The sequence below is a fragment of the Stegodyphus dumicola genome, chromosome 1 (genome assembly GCF_044657685.1).
Source record: "Stegodyphus dumicola isolate Sdum_Otavi_A_Nest chromosome 1, ASM4465768v1".
Taxonomy (NCBI): domain Eukaryota; kingdom Metazoa; phylum Arthropoda; class Arachnida; order Araneae; family Eresidae; genus Stegodyphus; species Stegodyphus dumicola.
This window is the reverse complement of record NC_140768.1, coordinates 155,321,070-155,338,124: the sequence shown is the minus strand read 5'-3', so window position 1 is coordinate 155,338,124 and position 17,055 is coordinate 155,321,070. Positions and strand designations below refer to the sequence as shown.

The following is a 17,055-nucleotide window of genomic DNA, read 5'->3' as shown; positions in this document are numbered from 1 at the left end:
GAGGGGAATTTTTTGAATGCAAATTGGTTAAGAAACATTTAATATTAAATAATGAAGAACTTATGCTCAAGAAGTCTATTGTCTATGGAAAAGTAACTGGAGTAATAAAAGAAACTTCTATCTGCTGCCAGAAAATCTATCAAATAGCATTCTATGAACGCATAAAATCTTGTAATTAAAGTTTTATTTCAAAAGGAAACACACAGTTTTTAATTATTTCTCTTTCAGTCATTCTGACATTCGTGGTGCATTGAAAGGTTGAGAAACAGATTGCTGCATGTGGCAAAAGCTCTGGCTAAGCTACTGAGGCAGCAGGAAAAGCCTATAGCCTTACATTCACAAAAACTAATCCATGGAGTAGGAGAGCTTATTATTAGCCTTATTTCTCACGGATGACATTCTAGAACATTCTAAAAATGCTTATTTGGGTTAAGACTATAAGAAATTTGTGGACTGTTCTGTATACCTGATGCCAACAGACTGTTTCTTCATTCATTTTAATTCATTGTATGTTCAATGATATCTTATTCTGGAAAATATGGCTCATTTGTCTTATGTTTTATGTCATGTCTATATAGTTTTATGCTTGTCTGAAGATACAGAGATCTGAGTAATGACACGATGTATTCAAAAGATGCAAAGGTCTGAGTTTGTACTATCAAAATATTACTCAGACCACATTCGTGGTGCATTGAAAGGTTGAGAAACAGATTACAAGATTTTATGCGTTCATAGAATGCTTTTTGATAGATTTTCTGGCAGCAGATAGAAGTTTCTTTTATTACTCCAGTTACTTTCCATAGACAATACAGTAAGACGTTTTGCGCGTAAGTTGATACCATACATGCACATGGCCATTTGCTTGATGTAATGAGAACTTTGACTAACCAGATCAACACTGTACATGCACATGGCCATTTGCTTGATCTAATGAGAACTTTGACTAACCAGATCAACACCTTTTTCAAGACTTTCATACACCAAATGGCATATTTTTAAGTAAGTATTCCTTATGGTGAGTATTATTGGTGTTGTGAGGTTACAGCAAAGCCTCAAGAGCTATCTGCTTAAGGTGAGGGATCCCTTTGTGAAGGACTTTCTATGGGAAACTGACTTGTATACACATTTCACATGGGGAAAACCACACTATTCTTTATGAGTAGTGGGTATAGGGAAGACTATCAGTTGTAAAACCCCATATGCACAAATGCCTATCGCATTTCTCTTAAAAAACTAGAATTGCCTTTCTCTAGTTCTACTCAAGCACTAATGATGTGATCAACCTTTATGAGCAATGTTACATTTTGTTCCTTGAACTGGTTTTTGTCTTGCTGAACAGAATCTGAGTGCTGCTGCAGTATTTTCTCAAAATGTTGTCTATATTTAACTCTTTGATTATAAATTTAAAAAAAAATTACCCCATTTTCTATCCAAGTAAACAAATTGTGTCATAAATTTAGCATTTGGTTTTTTTTTTTTTTTTTTTTTTTTTTTTTTTTTTTACAAACAAGCCAACATTCAGAAGATTCTAAGTACCTTTTAAGTACATTATATGTCCTGTTAGTAGTCAAAGGGTTAAAGATCAAGAACTAATAATGATGCACTTAAAGCACCTGATGTTGTAATACATATTTTCATTATTTCCACCCCTGGGCAATAAATCTTATGAACACCCATTATAAGAGAACCTTAATATACTGTCAATCACATGAAACTGTTATGCCTAGTCTGATTTATGTAGACTTGTAGTGTGATTTATGTAGACTTGCAGTGTATAACCCTCATCAGTCAGTGTGCTGAAGACTTGATATAAAACTTGAAGGCTGAGGGTATTATAGGAAACATTTTTTACAGTTATAAATATATTTATATGCAGCAGTTTATTTTTAATATTGTTATGAGTGCAGGATTTACAACAAAGCATTTTAATTGCATTACATAAAGCTGTTTTATTGTTTCTTATGAATACTGAAATTAATAATCTGCAGTTTATTTTTGTAAATTTAGTGTAAGACTTTTTTTTTAAAGGTTCCAGTCTATTTGAATTGGGTTGTAAGGAATTTAGCAAGCACAGAAATGTATATGAGTGCAGTGGAACGTGTGCGAAATTATTCTAAACTTCCTATTGAAAATGGAGCTGTGAATAATTTGTCAGGTAATATTAGTAATTTTCAGTTTTCCTCTGTAACATTTAAACTTACAGAAATAATGCTTCATTTTATCTAAGAAAGTATTTCAGTGTTAAAAAATCTTGTGTGTTATGCAAAATTATTATTTTATACAATGCACATAACCTTGCCTTTCTGTTTTTTTATAAGCTTTTTTTTTCTGAAATTAATATTTTAAAAGAACCTGAACTACATTTCCTCTTTATTTAGAGAAATTTAGCAGAAATAAAATAACCTCTATAATTTTTTCAACAAAGTTTGTAAATTCTGTATTAAAATTTTTAGTTCTTGACTAGTGTGGGGCTTGCTATTATTATAAAACTGTTGATGGGTTAACTGTTGATAGATATTTAAAAAAACTTAATTACAATGTGATCAGTGTGTGCTGTATAAATAACTTTGAAATCCTTAGGTAACTTGTTTAACAAGGCCTTTAATGCTTGTTTTCTTTAGTTGAAAACAAGGAATGTTCAAGCAGTTATATTCTAATATTAGCTCATGTTCACAGACTTGCATCCAAGAATTGGTTTTACAGAAGTGTTTGAAAAGTATTAGTGGACATTAGAAGGAAAAAATCTGTTATTTATGAGAGTATGCTATTAAAATAAACATTACCTGAACTGTGCTCCAGAGAAGTAAATATGGTAGTTATCATGGTCTGAAATGTCATCAAATGAGGTAAAAGTACTGCTACTAGGTCATATATGTACAGTAGGTATGCAGTAAGTCAAAAGAGCTAAATGATTTTAAGCATGCCATGATCATTGGTTCTATGAATGCCAGTGAATTTGGACCTTGCTACATGTATTTAAATCAACTATGAGTGATGTCATTACAAAATGTAATGGTAGGCAAATGATGTCATAGGTGGTATAAATTTAATGACAACTGCAATCCAACCCTGAAAAGGCAGTGAAGAAAAGTGATATGTTCCCTATGGCAATAATCATCTTCAGTGCTTGTGATGTCACTGCTAGCACCAGGATTGTTCACCAGGAACTGAAAAACATGGGTTTCCAATGTTGTATGACCACCTAACATGCTCAGAACAAGAGCAGCCTATGCCAGGTATCAATTGCTATGGTGTAGAGCATTACCGTTCATGATAGAGTGGTGGTTCAAATTCTTTGGAGTAAATAGTCTTGCTACAGGATCTAACAAACATATAGATGTAGTTAGGTTTAGCAAATGCTTCATATCCATGTGTATTGTGTGTACTGTCAAGTTTAATGGTGAAGACATCATGAGATTATTTCTTGTGGTTGTTCTGGATTCTTTTGTTCTTATGGCCAGAAAAATAACATTAGGATGTATATATTCTTCATAGCTGTGCACTAAACCCTCTAGGAACAGTTGGGAATGATTTTTTCTCCATCAAGATGATGATTATTGTAGATAAGCAGTTTTAATGCACAGCGATTATGGACAGCTAAGGTTATGGACTGGTGGAGTAAAATTAACATTATTTATAGAGTATAAGTTGTGTTTTCGTGACCTGAAGAAGCTGATATTTATTAACTGGATTAATCTTCACAGAGCCCTGATGTTAAAATGCAACTGGGCACCTCTGAGAAGAACTAGACAACCCCAGACAAGCCTCTCAAGCAATGGTCAGACTCAGTGCAGGATGAATGCAAGGCAGTTCCTGCAAGATACATCAAAAGCTGGGGGTCTTCCTAGAGTGCAGACTTTGACTGATTGAAACAGTGGATTGATATACTATAGACATATATGCCACATGAGGAGTCCCTGATTATACATCTGCCAATGTTTGGATTTTTTTTTTTTATTTAAAATATCTCCTATTCTAGAGGTGGAAATTTTAAAAATTATGTGATTTTGAAAAGAAAGCTAAATTACTTTTTTAATTTTTTCTGTCAGTTTATAACATTCTGTTTTAGTTCTCAATATTTCTAAATGTATTTTAAAATTTTATTAATGAGAATTGATATTTTTGCCAAATAAAAAAAGTGAGATTGAATACAATAAATGTGAGACATATAAATGGAACAGAAAGTCTCAAGCCTGGGTTTTAAGTACGCAACTGCATTTATGATAATTAACAGATGACAAAGGTCTTTTGAAAAGTTTCATATTCCAGTTACCATGACAGAGTGTAAACAATTCATAAAGGTCAATGCTAAATATTAATAAAATAATTATTGCACAAATGTTTTGCACTTATAGTTATTTTGTGTCTAAGGAATGGTATTTGATAATTTATGCAGAATTTATGCAGGAATATTATTTTAATCACAACTGTGTATATATATCCTGATGCCTTTTAGGTCTTCATGCTAAGTGGCCAAGTAAAGGAACAATTTCATTTCAGAATGTCACTATGAAATACGATGCTAATAGTGACCCTGTACTGAAGAATATAACACTTACCATAAAGCCAGGTGAAAAGGTATGTGCATAATTTAATTAAAATATAATGAGTGTATTCATTAAATAAATCTGAATTTTACATCCTTTAAAATTCACAGATTAATATTTAATGATGACTCATTAGATAATAATTATATGATTATAATATTTGATAGTTACAATGAATAATTTTGAAGAGATGAAGGAGATGTGAAAAAATTGCTACTTGAATTTGTTGATTAATATCATTAAACCTTAGATATTATTTTATTTTGTTTGCATAACTGTGATTTCATATCGTTTTAATCAATTTTTATTAAAGTAAAAAATCTAATGTGGATGCCACATGACTTCCTTTTTACAATCTATTAAATTATATATATTTTTTGTTACACTTCATTTAAAATTTTTTCCTTGAATTATTCTAACTTGAATAACAGGTCCCTCAAGGCAAGACAAAAATGACATCAAAAATTGCGAACTTTGAAATTAAATATCCCAATTAATTCTTGTCATACAGAGTCGAACATTTTATAATTTTATTTTTTCATAATGAGCATAAAATGTTCCCAAATATAAGTATATGAACTGGGAGACCACATTAAAAGTTAAATTTTGTTATTTGTCAAAAATTAATTATTATTATTATTATTTTAATTTGGCATTTCCAAAATATAAATATTTTCTTCATTTAACATACTTTTGTGATTTGAAGTATATGTCTGTGACCAATGAGTGCGACTGGGTAAGCACTTTGGACTATATATATTTATTACTATATATGTTTGGTACTGCTAATTGCAATAAAAAAGAGAGGTGCACAACTAGATATTATAACAGTCCCATATACAAAAATTTCAATATTCTATGGCTAATCATTTTTGAGTTATGTGAGATACATGCATATATATATATACGTATGTACAGACATCACAAAAAAGTCCCTTTTGAAAAGGAATTTTTAAATCCGTTTTGGAAAAGAATCCTTTTTTCTATGTCACATATTAAGATCATGCAAAAAAGTATCAAAATGGATTTGAGAGCGATCATGCTGGATATTTTCGTTGAAATATGATACCCAAATTTTTTCACGATTACAATACTTCTTTTACTTTGTACAAGGGTGTAAAAAGAATTATGCGTTGAATTATATGTTCAGCAGGGCCATCTTCATTTTGCATAGATGCCATAGAAGATTTCTAATTTTTGTCTTCCATTCTGTGTGAAAACATGCTATTTTTCTGAGGCAAACATATAATATATAAATATATGCTCCATTCAAAGTTTTGGCTTGTTTTTTAAATATCTTATTCGACCTATTTATCCTCCACTGAAATGAAAATAAGGTGTATTTGAAGCATCTGCACGGAAATTGGTTAAAAGGTTAATTTGTTAAAAATTTTGTTTGTTGTCTCTTTATAATTTCATAATCTTAGTTATCATATTATTCTTTTAAAATTCAGTGCTAAACTTTAATCTATATAATGTCTAGGTCGGCATTTGTGGAAGAACTGGAAGTGGGAAGTCATCTCTCATTATGGCATTATTTCGAATGGTTAATATTTCTGGAGGGAAAATTGAGATTGATGGCATTGATATCATGAAGGTACCGCTTGAAACTCTTAGATCTCGACTTTCGATTATACCCCAAGAAGCCATTATATTTTCTGGAACTGTTCGGTAAACCTCATTTTTAAGCAGATTTATTTTATGTTATTGAATATTTAAAATATATATTTTCTGTTTCCAATTTTGAAAAATTTAGTTATCTGTTTTCATAATTAAGACACAATAACACGCCGAATAAATACTAATTCAGAAGTCAAACAACAAAAATCAGCGTTAATTTACAAAATTTTCACAGGACTAGTTTCGATGGTTTTACCGAACCATCATCTTCAGCTGCAAAACCGCAAATGAACAAGATAGGAAATAATGTTTAGATAAGATAAGAAAGCCTGGACAAGAATAAGCAAGTGGCGCCATCTGTTGGCGAAACCAGAACTAAAACATAATTTCTCTAAAAGCCGAAGGCAAAGTTGGATTGGAATTAGGATCGTTAACTAGAACAGAAAGATTTTTATGAATGTGAAATGCCTCTAGAAAATCCAGTTCTCCAATGGAAGATGTTTTTTGAACAATTTTGGCAGCAGAAAAATTGAAAGTGTGATTTTCGGACCAACAATGTTGAGCAACAGAAGACTTCTGTGTTTCCTTTTTTCTAACATATGCCTCATATTCTTTGACGCGAAATTTTAAGGCTCTCTTAGTTTGGCCAATGTAAATTAAACCGCACTGGCAAGGAATCCTATAAATACCCCAGGAATTCATATCCGGAATGGGGTCCTTGAGTATAGAAGTTGGAATTTTATTGATGGGAGAGTAAACAACCCAAAAGTTAAATTTCTGCAAAATATATGCGACTTTATAGCTTTTAGAGAAATTATGTTTTAGTTCTGGTTTCGCCAACAGATGGCGCCACTTGCTTATTCTTGTCCAGGCTTTCTTATCTTATCTAAACATTATTTCCTATCTTGTTCATTTGCGGTTTTGCAGCTGAAGATGATGGTTCGGTAAAACCATCGAAACTAGTCCTGTGAAAATTTTGTAAATTAACGCTGATTTTTGTTGTTTGACTTCTGAATTAGTATCTGTTTTCATGTTTATTTCACTGTAAAGAAATGTTAATCCGTTATAATTAAATCATCATAAATGTAACATAACTGTAAAATAATGGGCCATGTAATAGCATCACATTGAATTCACAGCACATTTGAATGCATGATTAGAACAATAGTTAAAAATAGATTTTTTTCTTAACAAAAGTCACAGTTAAGATTATAGGTAAATATCTTGTCTCTTTTTGTCACGAAACTATTCATAAGAAATTGGTTTGAATTTAAGATGAAGTAAGATTTTGAAATTAGAATAAATAGCCATACTCAAATTCCCCCTCATCCAGTGGATGTTTAAATTTGGAAACTGCAAAAATAATAAAAAAAAAGTGAAGAGGGTTTTATGTTAAAATAACATGCTGAATAAATGCATTCTCGTTCATTTGCACTTGGGTAGCTGAAGAAGATGATTCTGTGTTTAAACCATTGAAACTAGTCCTCCAAAATTTACAGGCATTACACTGATTCTTGTTGTTTGACTTCTCCAATAAAAAGGTTTTAGGTATTGAAAAATTATAGGTATTAAAAAATAAGAAATATCTTTAATTACTTAAAATGTAGTAATATAAATCTAACAAGCAAGCTAATTTATTTCAAAGCTTCTTCATATTCAAGGTATTAAAAAATAAGAAATATCTTTAATTACTTAAAATGTAGTAATATAAATCTAACAAGCAAGCTAATATATTTCAAAGCTTCTTCATATTCAAGCTTCATCCTACTTTTATGTGTTTAAAAATGTAAATAAGAAGTGCAGCTTAAATTCAAAGATGTAGAAATTTGATACAGTTATTTTAATTATCTGTATGATAATTATCTGGTATGACCATTGGCTTATGTGACTCTTTCTACAGATATGTTGCTAATTCTATGTAAGCTTGCAGATTTTCAGCTGCTCATTCATCCAGACATACAGATACTTTGATTCTGTGTGTTTCTTAGTGGTGTGAAAAACCCATCCTACCTGAAAATGTGTAGTCTATGTTATTATTAGTCTCAAATCATTCTGAAAAAGATTTTGTATTTGAAAAAGGAGTATTAAATATGAATCACACAATATTCTTTCTATTTTATTTCTATGTTTCTTATTTATCAAACTTTTTTAATGAATGCTTCATAATAATAATAATAATTTATTATCATTTTCATCAACTATTACCCATAGACAAATAGAAATAAACAGGTACTTAGAGTGCAACATTGTCATATGGTTGTGGAATGTGCATAGAATTTTGAGAAATGAGCCTTTAAAAATCAAACTGAAATGACATGAAATTACTTCAGCTGTAAAACTTCAGCTGTTACTTGATTTGGTAATGCTAGAGCTTAAAAAGAATTAATAGCAGAGATGAGGCTTTGTGGTAAAGGAATGTGTGAGTCTTATTAAGAGAGTTTTCTTAAAATTTTAGAAAGCCATAAAGATTAGAATCATCTAAATAGCCAATGTAATCATTTTATTTGGTAACTGTTAAATTTGGACCTCTAGAAAAAATGTTCTGAGCAATTTTTAGCTCAATACGGGAAGAACATTGGAGGACAAGATGTAACTTTGAACTGCACAGGCTTTATAGGCAACCACAAGTAACACAAGTAATACATAATAATATTAGATTAAGATGGCTGAGCCATGTCTGGAGAAGCCCAAAAGATAACTCTGCTAAGATTTTGACATTCAAAAAACCTGATGGATCCTAAATTAAAAGAAGACCACAACTAGATGATTAGATGACACTAAAAAAGACTTAAATCCTTTGAAAATTAAAAATTGGGTAGGAGTTGATGCAGATAAAAGATGTTGGAAGGAGTGTGTGGTTGAGACAGCTAAGGCCTGTAGGGGGGGTGCTTGTGAAAAAGTTTTCTAGACATAATCATCATCCTATGTTAATTTTAACGATTGATAAAGTGGCAATTTCCAAAATAATTCATGTTTTCCTGAACATATATTATATATTGTGAACATTATTTAAATAATATTAAATGTGTATTAATTTTTAACAGTTTACACTATTTTCAGAGAGAATTTAGACCCCGGGAAAGAATATTCGGATGAAGAACTTTGGCAAGTTCTTGAAGCAGCTCAGTTGAAGCATATTATTGCTGCATTGCCTGGAGGTTTAGGTATTTTTTTATTCTTATTTCCTACCTAGATGTAATAATATACCTATATTCTTTTCATTTTTTAATAAAATTTCTTTTTATATGATCTTTATTTAAAATTTGATAGCATGCCAAATGAGTTATATTCACTAGCTTTTCTTCAAATCCTTAAGTAATCGAATTCAAGAAATATGGATATGCTGATGAGTTTATATCTAATCACCAAATGATTTCATAATCCCTCTATTCTGGTTTATTTAAAATATTTCATGAATAACTTTAAAAGAAAATCACAAATCAATTTTATGTAGTTAAACTTAAAAAAATTGTAAATGTCGATTTACTAAGGAAATATTCTAGTCAAATAATGTAATAATGATCTATATTTATCGATAGCTAATGAAAAATGTTGGATAAAAAATTTCATTGGGCTTTCTTTTATACATACTTGCATTGATAAAAGCTTTTAGTTTTGTATTCATTCTACAGTGAGAAAAAACATTCCTTTTACGTTTGCTTACTGAACAGTGTTAAAACTACAGCTTGTGAACACAGCTAAGAAAGAAGAAATTTAGGTTGGTATTGAAAGTAGCGTTAGATCACTTTTTTAAAGTTATTTTATTAGTTTACATTAGTTTAAGTTGCATGTAGACTCAAATACTTTTTAAAAACTGAATACAAGCAAAAATCATTTGCGAGACAAGTTCTAACTCTCTTCATTCAAACTTTTTTTTTTTTTTTTAAGTTAATATGCAGTTACTGTTAATTCAATCACAGTCTGAGCGGTTACAAAATTAAATATGAAGAAAATAAAATTTGAACACGTTGTTACAGAAAATTAAAATAAAATTGAACAGAAAATTGTTAGGGTGTTACAGGAAATTGCTAGAACAAAATTGAACAGAAAATTATTAGTCTCTTTTCTTTTTTATTAAGTATTTTATTAGTTTAAGTTGTGTGTAGAGTCAAATATTTTTTAAAAATAGTATAGAAGTAAAACACACATGTGAGACAAATTCTAATTCTCCTTATTCAAACTTATATTTTTAGTTAATATTCTGTTACAATTAATTCAGTCACAATCTGAACAGTTACAAAATTAAATATGAAGAAAATAAAAGTCAAACAGGAATTGTATTTTTTGTGCCATAAATATTTGATAAATTTGCTAGATCATTTTGAAATATTTACCTTATGAACTTACGAAGTAAAAATATAATTAATATTTTGAATGTAGGACCACAAGGTCATTATCTAGTGTTGTGAACTATTACTTTTCCTAACAGTAGTTCATAAGTTATAACGATCAGCCACATTATGACAAGTAGTATTGAATAATGCTTTTTAAAATGTAAAAAAAAAAAAAAAAAAAAAAAAAAAAAAAATGCAAATATTTTTTGAATTATCATTTTGAGTTAATTGAGCTCCTATATTAAGAAAGTGCAAATTTTGATAATATAATTCTCCTCAAAATATAGAGCAAATCGTTCATCTTTTTGATCATTTATTTCTATAATCATATTTAAAGCGTGATGAAATACAGTGGTTCAAATTCAAACAATGGATTTGACAAAAACAGCAAATCTTAAAAAAAAATATTAATTTTAAAATTACTTGATGGATTCCATATTTTAAGATCTGTAGGGAAAATTGTCACTTCGTGGAAATTTTTGCATATATAAATTAAGTGGAAAAATTTCAAAAGTGGATTTTTAATATAACTTGGTTTTATTCTTTAGCACATACCTAATTTCTGCATCTGTCTGAATATTTTAGATACTTAAAATAGTATCTAAAATATTTTTCAACTATATAAATATTCAGCTAAAAACAAAATATAAAAGTTTCGTCAACTGTTATAAATGATTTCCTACAGTAAAGTTAAAAACAAAAGCAAAAAGCCTGAAAAATATTTTTTAAAAAAAAGGGGGGGCCTGAAAATTTTCAGATTTTATATCATGCCCACAGGGGCTTTTTTTTAGCATTTCATGTGTTAACTTTATTTATTAAATATCATGTTCTTCACACTTAAACCATAAAATTCAATTCAACAGCAATATCGGAAAATAATTTAAAAAGAGCATATCTTTAGAATTTCTGATATACAGTCTCTTGTGCTGGAGTTAAAAATGCCCCCCCATACAGTGTTGCCAAAATGTTGTGTTGTAGTGTTGTTTGTACAGTGTTGCTTGCTGTGAAATCGCTGAGTTTGTTAATCACAAATTTGTTAAAGTTTTATAAAATAGGAAATAGATAATAAAACAATTTCCAAATTTGGGCTTCCAGATACCCATATTCAGGTGGAAGAATATGTTATTCAAAATTTGATGTCTCTAAGTACCGTTGTTTTATCAAAACGAGAGAAACATACATACATTTATGCAGATTCTTCATTATTTCATTTGTTTAAATATAATACAGGGTGATAATATTCGCTGGAAACAATTTGAAAAGTGTTTAATGCATTTAAGTTTTCAAAGCAAAATGCCAAAACAAAATTAATAGTCCTCCTGGGCAAAATTGCCCCTTTGGGCTAAAAATAAAAAACTTAATAGTATTTATTTATTTAGTATGCAAATTTTGAATAATTACCTCACTGACATACACAACTGATACAATTTTCTCTTTCCTTTGGCAAACAATGTAGTTTGTTCTCAGTTCTTGATAATTTTCTTTCATTCAGTTTCTTTCTTTTTTTGTTGACAGATGCACATGTATCAGATGAAGGATCTAATATGAGCACAGGTCAGCATCAGGTAATTAAAGAATTAATGCTTTATACCTTTAATATTTATTGAATAATTTGTTGGTTTTAAAGATTTGGTGTATTTTTTTTAATTGATTCACTATGGGAAAGAATACTTTGTTAAAGAAGTGGATTTTTATAGTATTTATGTTATTGTTTATTAATCTGTTTTAATACTAAGAGAATCGCAGATAATAAAAAAGTAGTTTATTCCATTTGCAGCACATGTGTATGTCCTTAAAAATTAGATAATTAATTTAATTAGAATAGAACATAGTTGTGGTTTTCTTAATGTTGTAAAATGAAATTCTAGTAGGGTAGTAAATAGGATATATTTCAGTAGGATAAAGAAAATACCCACTGGAATTCCTTGTGTATTGGATGTTTTTTCAATAGTTATTCAATTCCTCTAGTTTATACCCCTCAATTTGGGAATATAATACTACTTAATTGTTACTAGCAAATATCCAGTAGCAACAAATGTGGGTAATTTTAATTTCTGATTTTTTTCTAGCTATTTTGCTTAGCAAGAGCACTAATAAGAAAATCCAAAGTCCTTGTAATGGATGAAGCAACTTCTTCTCTAGATCCAGAGACTGACAGTATACTTCAAAATGTTGTTGCATTATACTACAGGGATTGTACTGTTATTTCCATAGCTGTGAGTATTTAATATATTTGTGGTACTTTCCAAATTTTTTGTTTTAAATATGATCTCCCATTTTTATTTCCTTGTACAAAGTAAAGAAAGTATTGTTATCGTGAAAAATTTTGGGTATCATATTTCAATAAAACTGACTGCTCTTGAATGCATTTTAATGATATTTCTGCATGACATCTGTACATATGACCCCTTTTAATAAAGGACCCCTTTTTCCAAAATGGCATGTTGATTTAAAATGGATTCAGAAGAAATTTTTTTTGTGATGTCTGTACGTACACATGTCTACATCTCGCACAACACCATAACAAGTAGCCGTAGAAGTTGAAATTTTGTATATGGGACTGCTGTAACATGCATGGACCTTCCTTTTTCATTGAAATTGGCCCTACCAAACATACATACATACATATATGTGTGTGGTGTAATAAGAAGACTTGGAGTAAGCTGCAACAGATTGACAATGGTTCTCTGCATTACATCATGAGAAGACTTTACTGCATAGTTAGAAACATGATACTCGAAGAAATGACTTGTGGCCAGACATGGCCGGGAATATGTAAGATAAAAAATAAATAAGCCAAAATTATAATTTAAACTAGTGGTAACCCCATAATTCCTCCTCTCTATTCTAAAAATCGTAATAATAACTTTTCTAAACTGCGTCATTTTAAGATCAGTCCATCTTGCATGGCTTGCATAATGCTGATAACATAGCTAACTCGAACATGAACTCAAAATTTCGAATTGAAACCTTTCTAAACTAAACCAAAACCTTCTCTTGATCAGCCTCCATATATATATTGTGCACTTTTAGCCTCAGTTCTCCTGCAGTCAAGATGCTGCTGCACTTCGTTTGCTTTATTGTGCTATTAACTATGCCATTATCTAAAATGTGATACTCTGTATAAAATTGTGGAGTGCGTGTTGTGCCTATGATCATGTATGATGTAAAATATGCTTTTGATAATTAGTTCATATCCATAAGTTATATTTGATTCAGCCACGCCAAGTGTCATCTTTCTAACTATGCAGTAAAGTCTCCCCAGCACAGAGAATCAACCATCATCAATCTATTGAAGCTTACTCTAAGTCATGTTATTATATATATATATACACATTTAACCCGCCTTGGTGAGGCCAGTATTTTAATTCTTATATGGTGGTAAATTGTGCATTTTTTGCTTTAAAAGTGATAGAATTACGTTGTTCTTATGTTCCAGTTAAGGTTTTTAATGCCTTTAGTTAATCTGCATGCAATTTGTTGTGTTAGGTTTTTCTGTATTTTACAGTTTTAATGAAGATGCTTAGAGTTTTTATGTAATTTTGCCTTGCTGCAATATGAGAACTGAAATGATTGAATGAGAAATATATCTCTAATGAAATTCGAGGAAATAAGTTTAAATGAAATGGAGAAAAAATCTGCATGATTTAATAGGCTATACGAGAAATAGCCTATTAAATTAAATTAATTTTTTTAAAATTATTAATTAAATTTAAAAAATAAAATATTCGAGAATTACAGTTTTTAGTGTTTCAGAGTTGAATATTTTATTTCATCTTTATGTTTAGTTATATATACCATCAAAAGCAGTAGTATTAATGTAACATGTTAAAAATTATAAGTATTAATATTCATTTTCAGCATCGAGTTCAGAGTATTTTGGATTTTGATAAAGTGGTGGTGCTGGATGCAGGTCGTATAGCAGAAGTAGGAAGTCCCAAAGAACTACAGGAAATGAAAGGCAGTATTTTTGCTTCTCTCATTAAAGCTAGCCATCAACAACATTGAAGGTTTTCTTTAATGTATGTACAGAACTTTACAATCATTCATTTAAATCAGTTTTTTTCTTTTTCATCTGAATTTCTTTTGATCTATTTAATCCATTAGTGGCTATATATAACTATCAAAGTGCAACTATGGCAAAGAAATGCAAATTTTAACAGCTTTCATTAAGATTTTTAATTAAATCTTGTACCAGGCATCAATGTTTTTTGCAAATTCTAGCATAAAATATCAAAATAGGCATTGTCTTAGTTCAAAGAAAATGTATATAGATGAAGGTATATTAAAATCACTGTAAATAACTAGTGATATGCATTTACTATAAACATGCATACTATACAGGTATATGTGTGTGTGAGTTTTAAATGAATTAGAAAATAATGGCCACAGGAAAAAAAAAAAAAAAAAAATTCAAAATCTGTTTTTAATACATTGTATGAAATTTGATGCTGTGCATCTGAGATTAATTTTTCTTTTCTTAAGAGTTTGTATTTTCATAACAAATACGTGTCATTTACTCTGTATATAAATTATGGAGAAAAATATATTTATTTTTCTATTTTTATTATTCAGAGAGTATTTCATGCATATTTATGTTAATTCAGTGCAAGTATATTCTAACAAATATCTTCTGTAAAAGATGCAAAATAAATATGCTTTTAAAATTATTTAACATTATTTATATTAAAAATGCTTTCAGATGTGTTTTATTAAAAAATTATTCACTGAATAGAAAAAGTTGATACTGTTTTTATTATATATGAAAACCTTGCATATTTGATGCATTAGATTTGTGCCTGTGTCTCTTTCAATATTTTCTGTCATGTTTAGGCATAACTATTTTTTATCGAAGTTTCATAAATTATTGCTTTTAAAATGTTCATTGCTAACAATTTTACTGCAAGTAATACAACATTAATGCTGGATTCAATCTTACTAACATGTTTTCAGATATATCAGTATATTTTTCTGCCAGACAGAACAATATCAGTCCACTTAATAGCATTTTTTTCAGTGAACATTTAGTTTCCAAGGTTGTCAATAGTTTCTTTACTTTCTAGTTTAGATTTTTCACTTTGCATATTAGAGTATGTTATTTCTAGTATGTCGCCATTACCAAATGATTTTACATAAACCTTACATTATTGCTTTTCACATTATTGCACATTCCAAAAGAGTGTTCAGTACTTCTATTACTTTTTTATGCATCTTTTTAAAGCATCTTTTTAAAATAAAATGAGTTACATCATCATAAATAATTTACTATTTCTTATATGAATTAAAGTTAGTAGTTTTCTAAAATTTTTATTATGCCCCCCCCCCGGTAATAAAAACCATGAGTACTTTATTGTATGAAAACAAGGTTCAATATGAATAACTTGTTTTTAAGGTGTAATAAAAATATTCATCAATTGCTCCCAACCTGAAGCATGTTAAACATGTTCAAATATTACTACATAATACAGTGTGGGTTATAAATGTTTGGATGTTTGTAAATAAATATAGTTAAGGTGTCTTATAAGCTTTTACTTAACAGTAAATATATCTGGTAATTTATTTTTTAAAAATAATATCATTGATATTCTCCTTCACATCTTAGGCACTTTTGCAACTAAGTTTTAAAAAACAACTGACACATGGCCCACAGAATTGTGGCTATCATATCATGAAAATTTGTTTCAGTCGAGTTATTCAACTGGTCACTTGATTTTCGTATACATGATTTTAAAGATAGCCCTCTTAGAAAGATGATGGTGGGGATAAGATCCATAGTCCTAGGAGGCCATATGTTGCCACCTCTACAAGAAATCAGGTTACTGAGGAATATTTCTTTAACCTATGAACATGTTTGAAATATAAGCACTCTGCTGCATTCAAGTCCTCTTGTCATAGCCTTCAAATTTTTGCAGCTTTGCCTTATGTCTAACAACTTGCACATTTTCTTTGTTTTGCCATATATGGACATATGGCACCATCCTACTGTATCCAGTTCCTCTTGTAATAACCTTTAAATTCTTGCAATTCTGTCTCATATATAATGGCTTGTGCATTTACTTTGCTTTGCCAAAAGCATGGCTATCTCACTTGTTTCACATATATGGTGGAACCAGTTTGCTCATATTTCTTGAGCCATGATTTAATAAAATAAACACTTTAGCACTCACTACTCATGATTATGGCTTTGTGATTTATGTAAATCATAAACTGATGCAAGTGCCTAAAGCTATATAAAAATTGTTATTTTTGTTAAATAATTTTAGAAGGGAAAAAAAAAAAATACTGTTCAGCTATGGAATATTCTGTGCTGATTAAAATTCCCCAAAATCAAGGTATCAATAGTAGCAGTGCATGCATGTGTCTCGAAAAATAATTTTTGAGAAAAATATGATTGCAGTTTGTATATAGCTTGTGCAATATACCATGTGGTAAAATATAATATTAGTTCATATGGTGGCTTTTATTTAAAACGTGGTGGTGTATTTAGTTGTACTGTTAATATGAAGAAAAATACAATCATAAGCAAATGACTAAACATAAGCAACTTGGGAAAT

General features: G+C 29.6%; 1 protein-coding gene across 2 annotated transcripts in view; it reads left to right on the top strand.

Moving 5' to 3' along the window:
- Positions 1-16,476, top strand: part of LOC118198613 (ATP-binding cassette sub-family C member 8-like) — a 105,981-nt gene extending 89,505 nt beyond the window's left edge. Inside the window, exons 26-32 of one of the 2 annotated variants that reach the window (XM_085822328.1) lie at positions 2,029-2,155; positions 4,457-4,578; positions 6,031-6,218; positions 9,228-9,331; positions 12,017-12,066; positions 12,571-12,717; positions 14,363-16,476. In XM_085822328.1, coding sequence (XP_085678454.1) covers positions 2,029-2,155; positions 4,457-4,578; positions 6,031-6,218; positions 9,228-9,331; positions 12,017-12,066; positions 12,571-12,717; positions 14,363-14,509 — 885 coding nt within the window. In that variant the 3' untranslated portion in view covers positions 14,510-16,476. Of the gene's footprint in view, positions 1-2,028; positions 2,156-3,704; positions 4,435-4,456; positions 4,579-6,030; positions 6,219-9,227; positions 9,332-12,016; positions 12,067-12,570; positions 12,718-14,362 lie in introns of those variants that run through there. The other variant, XM_085822333.1, reaches the window with a different exon arrangement.
- The last annotated feature ends 579 nt before the right edge of the window (positions 16,477-17,055 follow it).